The 15,642-nt window shown below is 43.4% G+C and overlaps 1 protein-coding gene across 2 annotated transcripts in view; it reads left to right on the top strand.

Moving 5' to 3' along the window:
- UTRN (utrophin) overlaps positions 1-15,642 on the top strand; it is a 930,516-nt gene that overhangs the window by 760,659 nt on the left and 154,215 nt on the right. For both annotated transcript variants that reach the window (XM_069769124.1, XM_069769123.1), the window contains exons 61-62: positions 43-104; positions 2,882-2,956. In XM_069769124.1, coding sequence (XP_069625225.1) covers positions 43-104; positions 2,882-2,956 — 137 coding nt within the window. The remainder of the gene's footprint in view (positions 1-42; positions 105-2,881; positions 2,957-15,642) is intronic.

The following is a 15,642-nucleotide window of genomic DNA, read 5'->3' as shown; positions in this document are numbered from 1 at the left end:
ATGCAAAACTAGATTATTCACTGTTGTTCTTTTAATTTGCAGTCATCAAACACAGACCACTTGCTGGGACCACCCGAAAATGACTGAACTTTTCCAATCACTTGGTAAGTGGAACCGTTTGTCTCTGTTTACATTATAGGAGGTCTCACATTTCTGGAGAATTTAGATTGTTCAATTTTGACAGATATGGGACCCCCAACAATTAACTGTAAACTATGGGGGATGCTGGCGGCAAGTGTTGCATGTTTCCTATTGAAATCAATTATTATGTAATGAGTCCTCCAAAGAGAGAGAGGTGCTGTTTCTAATCTCCTTGATTCAGAAACTTCCCTGTTTTAACGCAGAATGTCCTAACACGTGCATCTTATTTGAAAAAAATGATTTGCACCTTTTTTTTTTTTTTTTAAGCTTGAGGGTGTTTTCCTCTATAGTAAGCTATGGGACATTGTCCACCAATGGAAAAAATGCCAAAGCAAAGGTGCTTTAGTGCTGGTACAGTACAGCAGTCCATAAAATTTATTTAATTGCATAATTCCTTTAATCACTTGCTCACAATGATAGGGCATCAATGTATGCTCATACATTGTGGCAAACCATCAAGACAAAAACAAGTGGCTTTCTTTTCACTGACAGCAAATATAGATCATGAAAGATGTCTAGAACAAAAGCAGAACGTTTATTTGAAAGTTGAAGAACATATCAATATCTAATAGCGAAGGTTAATGGTAGCAGAGCAGAGACATTTGTCAGCCAATGTGCCAGGGTGTGCTTTCCCTGGCATGCTACAAGAAGATGGGGTCCTGGCTGGGTTTGTGGCGTGTACTGTCATGGCGACACACCCTTTCAAGACCGCATGATGCCTTTGACTTCAGCTGGCCAGGATCAGATGTTGTAGAATTCAATGAGGGAGATCACCTCCCAAAAATACTGTCTTTTACTGAACAATAACATGGGGAGAAGTATATACAGTGGATAGCAGGTACAAAACTTCATGGACGTTTCTCTTAGAACATACGACATTTTCATGCACCTTCCATTCCTCCCTGAGCTGGCTCAACTCTGTCTCTCCATTAGCGTCTCTCTCTAGCTTCACCACCACCCACCACTACACTTTGGGAGCTTTCTTAATCTCCAAGAACAGCATCACTAACCAGTAAGGAAGAGTCCTATTGTTCAACTCATGGTTCCGCATCCTTTTCCCCTTAGAGGAGCTACTTGTGGCACTATGGTCATTACTTAACTTCTCTTATTGCTGGTGCCTTGTAACTACTGCACGGGGCACTCTCTCTTCGTCTCACGTCTCACATTCCTTCTCAGCACTGCTCCATCAATTAACTGTCAGTTAACTAGCCGCTAGGCTTCCTGTTGCCTCAAATCTCATCTCCGAAAGAATCACTCACTCCTAATACTTTTACTTGTCTCCTGTCTGGATCACGCTATCTGTTGTCTTGGTCTCCACTCACTGTAGGAACACCCAATTCATGCGGCTATGCTGTCTAATCAGCTGCAAGCTAGGCCCTACAGTGGCTTAAGAAAGTATTCATCTCCCTTTGCTTTTTACCTATTTTATTACATTACAACCTGTATTTAAATGTTTTAGTAATCCAATTTGTGTGCGAAGCATCAGCACAAAATAGTCTAACTTGGTGAAGCGAGAAAAATGTAGGAATAAATTAGACACCTTCTTTCGTTCCAGCTGACCTCATTCCTGACAGATATATCTTGAAAAAAGCTATAATGTGCCGAAAAGTCGATTTAATACATATCTGTTTCACTTGGGTCTGATTATCTAGTTCTGCCTTAAATTCAATGAACTTTTAATTTTGAGTGCTGAAGTTTGCTATTTTTCTACTATCTTATGGATAAGTCATCAATATATTGTGAACTGGCAATCTCTTTCAGTCTGAAAAATGGCAAAAAACAAAAGTAACTGCCTTATCTGAACATGTACCAAGGCATATCTCTGCTTCATGTATACAGTCCAAATATGAAATGAGCAGACAGCTTTCCTGACTAATGGGTACAGGATTTTATTGTACCAACATGCTCAATGATCATCCAGTCGATGTTCATCTGCTCTTATAAGATGTTCTGTACTCAGGGCCGGCGTCAGCACCCGGCACAGCGGGCAAATGCCGGGGCCCTGGGGAGAGAGGGGGGCCCACTCATGCTGTCATAGATACAGCTGGGAGAGCAGAGCAGGAGATAACATGCTCTCTCCGCCTACAAAGTCACTGCTGGCTGCGTTCTCTTAACCCCTATGTGCCAGCTCTGACACAAGCATCTTATCACTCAGTGAGTGCAGCCAGCCAGGCACACATAGGGGTTAAGAGAAGGCAGCCAGCGTGACATTGTTTGTGGGGGGAGAGAGCACATTCTCTGCTCTGATCTCCGCCCCTGGCTGGCTGCCCTGCTGCTGAAGTTATGAGGCAGATTCAGGAGGAGCTCCTAGTCCTACCAGTGCATGAGTGAGTGGCGCTGCTATATACTATGTGGGCTGCGCTGCTATATACTACGTGGGCTGCTATATTCTACTTGGGCTGCTATATACTACATGGCTGCTATATACTATGTGGGCAGTGTTATATACTACATGGCTGTGTTTATATGCGATCATGAATCGGGGTATGTGTTAAAGGGGGGGCCCACTGAGACTCTTTCGCCCGGGGCCCTCAAAAACCTGGAGCCGGCCCTGTCTGTACTGGTGGTAGTTACATGAAAATACAGCAGCTGTCACAGTAGAGCTGGGAAGCCTTTGTTTTATGTATGTTAACATGAACTCTTGCCTGCTGATAAAATAATGCCATCTGTAAAGTATGAAGGCAAGATGTGGTCACAACTGTAAATGCAGCCGTTCTAATCTTTCCTTTATTATTCCCAGGTGACCTGAACAATGTGAGGTTTTCCGCCTACCGCACTGCTATGAAGATAAGACGACTTCAGAAAACTCTGTGCTGTAAGTGTAGACGGCTTCCTGTCCTACATATTATCTGCTGAATAATTCACTTTACATTATGTCTGTAGGTTTGGGCTGATATCGCTGTGTACTCTAAAATGCATCCTCGTCACCTGCATGCAAATGTATATAACATTACAGTGGAGGAGCGGTAATATATATTTTACATCTTCATGTATTCACTCTTACTACTGTACAGGATCGTACCATAAAATACACACATTGCAAATAATAGTACACTGTACTAACACGCATAAGGCCATTTTTTACATTACAAATCAATGTGAAAGATGAAAGCTTAGACAGAAAAATGACAAATATGGGTTAATGAAAATGGATGCACTAGAGCAGAACTGGGAAACTGCAGCCCCCAGACCGCATCTGTCCCTCATACTATATATTGGAGGCTTTGTGTGGGCTCTTACAGTATATAGAACCCTTATGATATGTAGGGGGCTGTGTAGGTGTCCTTATGGTATATAAGGGGCTGTGTGTGGGCTCATACAGTATACTGGAGGCTGCGTGTGGGCTCTTACGGTGTACTAGAGGCTGTATGTGGGCTTTTACAGTGTAGAGGGGGCTGTGTGTGGGCTCTTACCATATAGAGGGGGCTGTGTGTGGGCTCTTACAATGTACTGGAGGTTGTGTGTGGGCTCTTACGATGTACTGGAGGCTGTGTGTGGGCTCTTACGATGTACTGGAGGCTGTGTGTGGGCTCTTACGATGTACTGGAGGCTGTGTGTGGGCTCTTACGATGTACTGGAGGCTGTGTGTGGGCTCTTACGATGTACTGGAGGCTGTGTGTGGGCTTTTACTGTGTCTAGGGGGCTGTGTGTGGGCTTTTACTGTGTCTAGGGGGCTCTGTGTGGGCTTTTACAGTATACAGGATGCTGTGTTTGGGCTCTTAAGGTATATAGGGGGCTGTGTGGGATCTTAAGGTATATAGGGGGCTGTGTGTGGGCTCTTACGGTATATAGGGTGCTGTGTGGGATCTTAAGGTATATAGGGGGCTGTGAGTGGGCTCTTACGGAATATAGGGTGCTGTGTGTGGCCTCTTACAGTATATAGGGTGCTGTGTGTGAGCTCTTAAGGTATATAGGGCGCTGTGTGTTGGCTCTTATGGTATATAGGGTGCTGTGTGTGGGCTCTTACGGTATATAGGGGACTGTGGGTGGGCTCTTAGGGTATATAGGGGGCTTTGTGTTGTTTGAATAGGGGAATTTTTGTTTTCTTACAGGAGAACGAGGGCTTTGGTGGAATAGGCGTTTTGTGAGTATAACTGTGTTTGTTATTTTTAAATAAAAAGTAAAATTGTGTTTTGTTTTACTTCTAATAAAGGACTTTATTCTTGTTGTGTCTTTATTTACCATATAACTGTAGTATTAGTAATGGATAGGATTCTTATAGACGCTTCTCCATTACTAATCCGTGGGCTTGATGTCACCTGACAATGCAAAGGTTACATCAACCCCACAAATTTGAACTCCACTTGCCACCTCTACAGGGCAAGCGGGAAGAGTCGGTTAAAGCGCCAGAATTAGGCTGCTATTTTTAGGATTAGGGGGGCCAATATCTATGGCCCCTTACCAGCCTGAGAGTAGCAGCCCCCAGCTGTCTGTTTTAGCAAGGCTGCTTGTCAAAAATAGGAGGGACCCCATTAAAAAATACGGCGTGGGGACCTCTCTATCTATATATATATAACTAGACTGTGGCCCGATTCTAACGCATCGGGTATTCTAGAATATGCATGTCCCCGTAGTATATGGACAATGATGATTCCAGAATTCGCGGCAGACTGTGTCCGTCGCTGATTGATCGAGGCAACCTTTATGACATTGTCGCCATGGCAACCATTATGACATCATCGTCGCTGTGCCCGTTGCTGATTGGTCGAGGCCTGGCGGCCTCGACCAATCAGAGACGCGGGATGTCTACGTCCTTTATGACATCATCGTCGCTGTGCCCGTAGCTGATTGGTCGAGGCCTGGCGGCCTCGACCAATCAGAGACGCGGGATTTCTACGTCGATACTGTGCCCGTCACTGATTGGTCGAGGCCTGGCGGCGTCGACCAATCAGAGACGTGGGATTTCCAGGACAGACAGACAGACGGAAAAACCTTTAGACAATTATATATATAGACTAGATTGTGGCCCGATTCTAACGTATTCTAGAATATGCATGTCCCCGTAGTATATGGACAATGATGATTCCAGAATTCGCGGCACACTGTGCCCGTCGCTGATTGGTCGAGGCAACCTTTATGACATCATCGTCGCCATGGCAACCATTATGACATCTACGTCGATACTGTGCCCGTCGCTGAATCAGAAACGTGAGATGTCTACGTCCTTTATGACATCATCGTCGCTGTGCCTGTTGCTGATTGGTCGAGGCCTGGTGGCCTCGACCAATCAGACGCGGGATTTCTACATCCTTTATGACATCATCATCGCCGTGCCCGTTGCTGATTGGTCGAGGCCTGGCGGCCTCGACCAATCAGAGAGCCGGGATTTCCAGGACAGACAGACAGACAGACAGACAGACGGAAAAACCCTTAGGCAATTATATATATAGATTGTCTAAGGGTTTTTCCGTCTGTCTGTCCTGGAAATCCCACGTCTCTGATTGGTCGAGGCCGCCAGGCCTCGACCAATCAGCGACGGGCACAGCATGGCGACGATGATGTCATAAAGGCTGCCTCGACCAATCAGCGACGGGCACAGTCTGCCGCGAATTCGCCTCGACCAATCAGCGACGGGCATAGTATCGATGTAGATGTCATAATGGTTGCCATGGCGACGATTATGTCATGAAGGTTGCCTCGACCAATCAGCGACGGGCACAGTCTGCCGCGAATTCTGGAATCATCATTGTCCATATACTACGGGGACATGCATATTCTAGAATACCCGATGCGTTAGAATCGGGCCACAATCTAGTTCTTGATAACCAGCCTTGTTGAAGCTGACAGCTGAGGATTGCAGCCCCAGCTGTGAGTTTTGCCTAGCTGGTTCTCAAAAGTACAGGGTAATCCATGCTATATTTTTTTAAATTACTTATTTACAGCGCAAGAGCCCGCTAATGAATACACCCAACAGCCTCTCCAGCTCTCGCTGTTATTAGCCGCAGCAGGTGTCGGATGATGGGAGCTGTAGTCCCATCCGCTGACACCAGTGACCGGAGGTAAACTTTATACCTCCGAGCACAGCTGAGTGCTCGCGCTGTCATTTGACAGCATGGGAACGGCGGCTCTCTGAACGGCAGGGATGATTTCATATTCGAAACAGAAATGGTGTTTGCCGCTCTGTTATGCACATGACAGCATGACGAACACCCGGTTATTGGGCAGCCAAACCCGAACAGTAACAAGGACTTCCTGATGAAGTCTATGTTCGGTGTCCGTGCCCGAACAGTAGGGGTTCGATACGGACGCCGAACTTTACTGTTCGGGTTCACCCATCTCTAAACCTGAACATCCCATCCCATCCCATCCTGACCTGACAATGATTAATGAATCAACAGCCATTAGGGACATCACAGTAAGGTAGGTACTGACGACAGTATGCTCTCCAACCGAGAAATAACATCTGTTTTTACTACTCACACTCTGATCAGTGTTTGATCAGAGTCTGATCTGTTTTTCTCTGAAGTGGAGAAGTAAAAATAAAAGCTTCTCCATATTCACTCTGTCAGTGAAAATCGGACCTTATCTGAGTGTGGTCCAATGTCTTCCTTGAACCCATAGACATGAATGGGCTAGTGCCATCTGATTATCGGAGGCAAATCGTGCATGCTGCTTTTTTTTCCCTCTGGCTACTTGGTCCAAGGATAAAAATTGGACATGTGCATGGCCTCATTGAATAACAATGTTTTGAAGGATTGTACTTGGACCAAAATTATGATTGTCTGCACGAGGCCTTAAAATGAGCACAAATGTACATAATGTAGAATCTTTTATGTAGTGATCGCAAAGACAGAAAGGAAGACTTAATGGAAGCTTTGCGTAGATTGTGTATTTTGACATTTAGTGTCCCTTTAAGGGAGCTAAGTCTAATGTGTTGATGTGTATCATAATTCATTCTATGCCCTTTACAATATTGCTATTTCTAGATTTAGCCAGTGTTGAAATAGAAAGGATGTAAAAGTTTAGAGACACTGCACAACAGAATTATGACTATTCCTATAATTGTCAGCTGGTTTATGCGCCAAGTAATCATTTCTTATTTGAAAGGTTTGTTACTTCATTATTACTGTGGCGTGTTTCACCAGTTCAGTGTAATCTCCCAGAGATGGTCTGCTGGTGTCTACGTAAGGATTGATTTCATTTTGTTTATGGAAAACAATCATTTCACAACCAACTGCTGCTTGAAAATTACCGTATATCTACAGTATCTATCTATCTATCTATCTATCTATCTATCTATCTATCTATCCATTATCTGTCTATAAATCTATCCATTATCTATCTATGTATCTATATATCTTTCCCATATCTATCTATCTTTATCTATCTATGTATCTATCTATCTATCTATCTAATATCTATCTATCTATCCATTATCTATCTATCTATCTATCTAATATCTATCTATCTATCCATTATCTATCTATGTATCCATTATCTGTCTATATATCTATCCATTATCTATCTATGTATCTATATATCTTTCCCATATCTATTGATCTTTATCTATCTATCTATCTATCTATCTATCTATCTATCTATCTATCTATCTATCTATCTATCCATTATCTATCCATTATCTATCTATCTATCTATCTATCTATCTATCTATCTATCTATCTATCTATCTATCCATTATCTATCTATGTATCTATATATCTTTCCCATATCTATCTATCTATCTATCTATCTATCTATCTATCTATCTATCTATCTATCTATCCATCGATTATCTATCTACTATCTATCTTCTATCTATCCATCTATTATCGATCTATCTGTCTGTCTGCCTGCCTGCCTGTCTATCTACAGCACTTTGTTGTTCTATGTCTCCAAATTTCAATGTAATTAGTGACCTTCTAGAATGAGTTTGAGGGGAGAGCCATATTACACCGCCCATCTTCAGAAAGCTGGGAAATAAACAAGCTGTTTCTACATTTCCCTTAAGGAATAGAGTGCTCGCATATGACCATTAGACAGTTCTTTGGAGAATGTGTCCGGACCCCCAATTTGGGATAAGCAGGAATCTCAGCAGTCTAGTTGGCTGCCTTTGCTGTTTTGCCCTGATTCTAAAGTTCAGTGGGGCTTATTGTCATAGCATTATCTATTTCCAGTTATAAATTATCATGATGCATGATGTAAATGAAGATCATACTCTCAAGGCATTTGTTGGGGCCGGTCAGCTGACCAATGGCATGGTGGGTTCTGTGACCAGTGACTGTGCATAAGGGGGACGAATTCATAAGGGAGAGTGCAGGGCTTTTTATTTATAGGGGTAGTTGTGGACTGCCCTTGTAAGGGCAGGAGCTTTGGGGATAGACTATTGATAGCCCCATAAGGATTGACATAGGGACTGTCATCCCTTCGCTTCCTGGATGTCCAGCCTCAATAGTAAAAAGATCTAATGTTAAAAATAAAAAAAATAAAAAATCATCATATACTCACCTTCAGGCGCCTTTTCCGCTCATCGTAACGCTCCGGTAACCGGTCCATGCATTGCGATCTCGCGAGATGATGGCATAGCGGTCTCGCGAGACTGCAATGCACTGTTGAGACCGGAGCGAGTAAACAACAACCCAAGGCGCACCACAAGAGTATATATACAATATACAAACTATATCAAGGATCATATGGGGTGCAAGTGAGTGATAAACGACTGTATAATCCAAGGAAGAGAAAAGTATCACTCCAGTTATGCACACCACATATATAGAAATGAAAACATAATACTAAATAATATGAAAACACAAGATTTTATTAACACACCATATTAAAACATAATTAAAAACAACAACAACCAAAAAGCCCTGTCCATAACAGTCAGTCAATATTCAATACAAATATATGTACAACATGTAGTAAATGATATGACCTGAAATGCTACATGCCTGCCTATAACCACAGACTAAATAGGGGCTATATATAGCCAGCTTGAAAGAAACAGGCCGGCCAAAAGGATAAGCCCTATACCACCATATACATAACAATGGGCGCAACACACCAAAAGGTGCCTAGATGCAAAGGAGTGTAAAATGATGCAATGTAATGTGGAAACCTGTATGGTTCATGGGACACTTAAAAATACACAACCCAAACTGACTGGTCTATAACCAAGATCCCAAAGTCACCATGCTGGTAATCAGGTGCAGCCCAAAGACAGTCAGAAAACCCCCCAGAAAATACTGAGGTCAATATTACCCAAAGTAAAGTGGTGGCCGAGACAGGGTCCGTAGGCAGGCAGGCAGGCAAACAGGACAAGGGCCAGTGCAGCCCCACGCGTATCACCCTCACTGATAGGGGTTCATCAGGGGAGATGATAGCGTGTGTCCCAAACCTTGTATAAATACAAACCCAATGATTAAGAAAAGACGGCACACCTGTGACCCAGTGGAAGTACCGCTAACCGCGCATGCGCAGAGGATCCAAGGGGCAAGTGTTATGACCTGGTGGTCAGGACAATAATGGACCTGGTGGTTAAGAGCACACGGAATGACCTGATAGTTACTGATAACAAAGGACGAGCTCTGGGACGTGGGAACTCTGCTGACCGCAATCCCTAATCCTATCAAACACACTAGAAATAGCCGTGGATTGCGCCTAACGCTCCCTTTGCAACTCGGCACAGCCTAAGGAACTAGCTAGCCCTAAAGATAGAAAAATAAAGCCTACCTTGCCTCAGAGAAATTCCCCAAAGGAAAAGGCAGCCCCCCACATATAATGACTGTGAGAAAAGATGAAAATACAAACACAGAGATGAAATAGATTTAGCAAAGTGAGGCCCGACTTACTGAACAGACCGAGGATAGGAAAGGTTACTTTGCGGTCAGCACAAAAACCTACAAAAAGACCACGCAGAGGGCGCAAAAAGACCCTCCGCACTGACTCACGTTGCGGAGGCGCTCCCTCTGCGTCCCAGAGCTTCCAGCAAGCAAGACAACAATAAAAATAGCAAGCTGGACAGAAAAATAGCAAACCAAAGAAATACAAGCTGGAACTTAGCTTCTGCTGGGAAGACAGGTCACAAGAACGATCCAGGAGAGAACTAGACCAATACTGGAACATTGACAGGTGGCATGGAGCAAAGATCTAAGTGGAGTTAAATAGAGCAGCCTGCTATCGAATTAACCTCGTCACCTGTGGAAGGAAACTCAGAAACACCCACCAGAGAAAGTCCATGGACAGAACCAGCCGAAGTACCATTCATGACCACAGGAGGGAGCCCGACAACAGAATTCACAACAGGCAAGTGGAAATGCTGGCCAGAGTATGACCGGAGTTAAGTCTAAAAGAGAACCAATGATACGCCCAGCAGGACGGAGGAGCGGAGGAGCCACTGTCAGTGTAAGCGACTGAAAAAAAACAGCGTACCAAAAGGAACACATGTGCGCAGGCGCAAAAGACGCCGGAGAACCCAGCTACAATGGGCCTGCTCACAAAGTTAGTATCCATGCATGGAAACAAGGTCTCTGTATAGAGGCAATAGCAAGCGCATACAAAGGGTGGAAGTATGGCCAATGATACGTCAAATAGGGCGGAGCAAGGGTGGGACCTCTGAAAGTGTGCACTATACATACTGCATGTGTGAGTGTCCCCCGGAAGACACTCACACATGCATAACCCAGCCAATATAAACACACATATTATTTAGTATTACGTTTTCATTTCTATATATGTGGTGTGCATAACTGGAGTGATACTTTTCTCTTCCTTGGATTATACTCTTGAGACCGGAGCGCGAGGAGAGTCGGTAAACGCTTCCTGGATCAGGGGCCAACGGAAAGTGAGTATATAACTATTTTTTATTTTAATTCTTTTTTAACAGGGATATGATGCCCACATTGCTATATACTACATGGACTGTCCAATATACTATGCGGGGTGAGCAATATACTACGCGGGCTGGGCAATGTACTACGCGGGTTGGGCAATATACTACGCGGGCTGGGCAATATACTACGCGGGCTGGACAATATACTACGCGGTCTGGGCAATATACTACGCGGTCTGGGCAATATACTACGCGGGCTGTGCAATATACTACGCGGGCTCTGCGATATACTACGCGGGCTGTGCTATATAGTACGCGGGCTGTGCAATACACTGCGCGGGCTGTGCAATATACTACGTGACTGGGCAATATACTACGTGACTGGGCAATATACTACGTGACTGGGCAATATACTACGTGGCTGGGCAATATAGTACGTGACTGGGCAATATAGTACGTGACTGGGCAATATAGTACGTGACTGGGCAATATACTACGTGGCTGGGCAATATACTACGTGGCTGGACAATATACTACGTGGCTGGGCAATATAGTACGTGACTGGGCAATATAGTACGTGACTGGGCAATATACTACGTGACTGGGCAATATAGTACGTGACTGGGCAATATACTACGTGACTGGGCAATATACTACATAACTCAGCAATATACTGCGTGGCTGGGCAATATACTACGCGGTCTGGGCAATATACTACGCGGGCTGTGCAATATACTACGCGGGCTGTGCAATATACTACGCGGGCGGTGCAATATATTACGCGGGCTGTGCAATATACTATGCGGGCTGTGCTATATAGTACGCGGGCTGTGCAATACACTGCGCGGGCTGTGCAATATACTACGTGACTGGGCAATATACTACGTGACTGGGTAATATACTACGTGGCTGGGCAATATAGTACGTGACTGGGCAATATAGTACGTGACTGGGCAATATAGTACGTGACTGGGCAATATACTATGTGGCTGGGCAATATACTACGTGGCTGGACAATATACTACGTGACTGGGCAATATACTACGTGACTGGGCAATATAGTACGTGACTGGGCAATATAGTACGTGACTGGGCAATATACTACGTGACTGGGCAATATACTACGTAACTCGGCAATATACTACGTGGCTGGGCAATATACTATGTGGCTGGGCAATATACTACGTGATTGAGCAATATACTACGTGGCTGGGCAATATAGTACGTGACTGGGCAATATAGTACATGACTGGGCAATATACTATGTGGCTGGGCAATATACTACGTGGCTGGGCAATATACTATGTGACTGGGCAATATACTATGTGGCTGGGCAATATAGTACGTGACTGGGCAATATACTACGTGGTTGGGCAATATACTACGTGGGCTGTGCAATATAGTACGTGGACATGCATACTCTAGAATACCCGATGCGTTAGAATCGGGCTACCATCTAGTATATATATATATATATATATATTTTTTTTTTATATATTTATAAATAAATATATAGTTGCTTTTAGTCTGTTAACCATTGATATAGTCAAGGTCAACATTTAAGACCTCCACAATTAGTCGGGTTGACTATCAGGGCTCTTCGTGGGTGATATTGCACCCACTGTGGTGTGCTAAGTAGCCCCATTAAAGAAGCATATTGGAAATGTGCTGTAGTCAAGAATATACTTGATAGTCAAGAATAGAACCTCACTAAAACAACTAGAAAAGCTAGAAAATGATACACAGGTTATGGAGATATTTTGAGTTTATGGACTTCAGTAGTGTGAATCTGGTTCTGATCAATTCATGAATACGGAATTCACCCTTTGAATTAACTTGTGAATTAGCACGTTTTAGGTGGTATTTACAATTTGGGAATGTATGATTTTATGTGCAAGAATGTTTGTTATGTCAGCTGTTTAAAAACCTATAATCACAAATTCGGCATTTGTGCCTTCAACGACAATTTTTTGGCAAGGAATTTTGCTTTAGTCACCAGCTGAACTATTAAGTGGTTTTCTATGTTCACCGCTTACAAATGACCCTCTATGAAGCCCAGCCAAAACCTTTCTCTAGGCTCTTGCCCTCCTCAGACGCTTGCTTTTCATTGGAATGCTTTGATTTATGGTGTTTCATAGACCTGTCAAATTCGATTACCATAATACAGTGACATTTGTAATTTTAATTTAGTGTTGACGCTAAGCCAAGTCATACCTCCTAGTTGAAGTTCTAGACACATACACATTGCTGCTGAGACTGTATGCCAAACAGCACGTCTTTTTTCCATTGGTGATCAGAATTGTTTTAGAAAAACTCAACATTGTGAATAGGATTTAATTACACAGCTATGTACATGTGATAAGTAATGCCTGTTTTCTTCTTTCTGGTCAACACTATAGAAGATTACACCTATGGTAGATTTATGGTTACTATCTATAGTACAGAATACGGTCGTCAACATATCACATAAATGATTTTTCCGTCTCCAGTTAATTGTTATTGACTTTTCTGCATGTTAATTAACGAAGATCAATATAATAGCTAGAAAAATCCATATACAATCCTTATTTGCTAAGCAGACACTAGGGCAGGTCAATTTCATTGGCACAATTCTTTTGTTGGATGCTCAGGGACAGCAATTAAATTATATTTCTAACAGGTTTGAAGTTGCCAGATTGGTTTGATTAGTGAAAAGGTTCTATAAGCAGGAAATTGTGGATACATTCAAGGTGGTTGGTGTGTTTTGGGCTTGAGAAACTTTTGATCATGACCAATTATTAACCCTGATAGGTATTGCTGCCAAGTTATTTAAAAACAAACACTGTGGCTTGTTCACACTTAGCGTATTTATGTATTTTTCCCCACATATTTTTTGTTTGGAAATAAACAATGCATTTTACAGTGATTTCTAAAATCTAATTCACATGGTGTTTTTTTTCTTTGCCAGCTGATTTTCCCACGCTGAAGAGTTTATTTCAGTTTTTGGTGCCAGAAGGCGCAGCTTCGGTGATGGCACCGCTAGTCACCGAAGCTACGCTCCATGCATTTCATTCATTCCCCAGTCATTTACAGTCGGGAGCGGCCGTATTAGCAGTGCTCCCAGTGGTAAAATGTAAATGCCCCCAGATATGGATTACTGCATGGGACTTGACTGTATGGCGGACAGGTATGGGATATTATTGCTTTTTAATTTTTTACAGGAGAATGAGGGCTTCCCTTGGATTGAGAGTACAATAAAGATGTTAAACCTGTGTGCTTCATTATTTCATTAAAAGACTTTCTTATTAATATGTGTGTGTATTTTAACCCTTTCATACTATTGGATTAATAATGAATAGGTGTCTTATTGACACCTCTCCATTATTAACCAGGCTTAATGTCACCTTACAATAGCAAGGTGATATTAACCCCTTATTACCCCATATGCCAGTGCTACAGGGCAGTGGGAGAGAGAGTCTAAGTGCTAGAATAGGCGCTTTTTCTGGGGTGGCTGGGGGCAGAAGTTTTAAGTCTGGGGGGGGGGGGGGCAATAACCATGGTCCCTCTCTAGGCTATTAATATCTGCCCTCAGTCACTGGCTTTCCCTCTCTGGCGGAGAAAATTGTGCTGGAGCCCACGCCAGTTTTTTCTGTGAATTAATCCTTTAATTTAACAAAGCTCCCAAATTTTACACACACACGCACACACTACTAACATTATTAGTAAGGGACATATAAAAACCTAACTGTTCTGCAATGGTTTACTGTATGTAAACCATGTCTCACATCCTGTCGGGTTCTGCAATGATTTTACAGAACCCGACAATTAATTTATCGGCTATTCTGCTATCTAAATCTCTCTGACATACACTGCTCAAAAAAAATGAACTGAACACTTAAACAACAGAATATAACTCCAAGTAAATCAAACTTCTGTGAAATCAATCTGTCTACTTAGGAAGCAACAATGACAATCAATTTCACATGCTATTGTGCAAATGGAATAGACAACAGATGAAAAATTTTGGCAATTATCAAGACACACTCAATAAAGGAGTGGTTCTTAAGGTGGAGATCACATACCATATCTCAGTACCAATGCTTTCTGGCTGATGTCTTGGTCACTTTTGAATGTTGGTTGTGCTTTCACACTCGTGATAGCATGAGACGTGCTCTACAACCCACACAAGTGTCTCAGGTAGTGCAGCTCTTCCAGGATAGCACGTCAATGCGAGCTTTGGCAAGAAGGTTTGCTGTGTCTGTCAGCGTAGTGTTCAGAGGCTGGAGGCGCTACCAGGAGACAGGCCAGTACACCAGGAGACGTGGAGGGGCCGTAGGAGGGCAACAACCCATCAGCAGGACCGCTACCTCTGCCTTTGTGCAAGGAGGAACAGGAGTAGCACTGCCAGAGCCCTGCAAAATGACCTTCAGCAGGCCACAAATGTGCATGTGTCTGCACAAACGGTTAGAAACCGACTCCATAAGGATGGTCTGAGTGCCCGACGTCCACAGATGGGGGTTGTGCTCACAGCCCAACACCGTGCAGGATGCTTGGCATTTGCCACAGAACACCAGGATTGGCAAATTCGCCACTGGCGCCCTGTGCTCTTCACAGATGAAAGCAGGTTCACACTGAGCACGTGACAGACATGACAGAGTCTGGAGACACCGTGGAGAGCAAACTGCTGCATGCAACATCCTAAAGCATGACCAGCTTGGCAGTGGGTCAGTAATGGTGTGGGGTGGCATTTCTTT

Source organism: Ranitomeya imitator, chromosome 5 (assembly GCF_032444005.1).
Source record: "Ranitomeya imitator isolate aRanImi1 chromosome 5, aRanImi1.pri, whole genome shotgun sequence".
Lineage (NCBI taxonomy): Eukaryota > Metazoa > Chordata > Amphibia > Anura > Dendrobatidae > Ranitomeya > Ranitomeya imitator.
The sequence above is the reverse complement of the archived record's forward strand: the minus strand, read 5'-3'. Positions and strand labels throughout refer to the sequence as shown.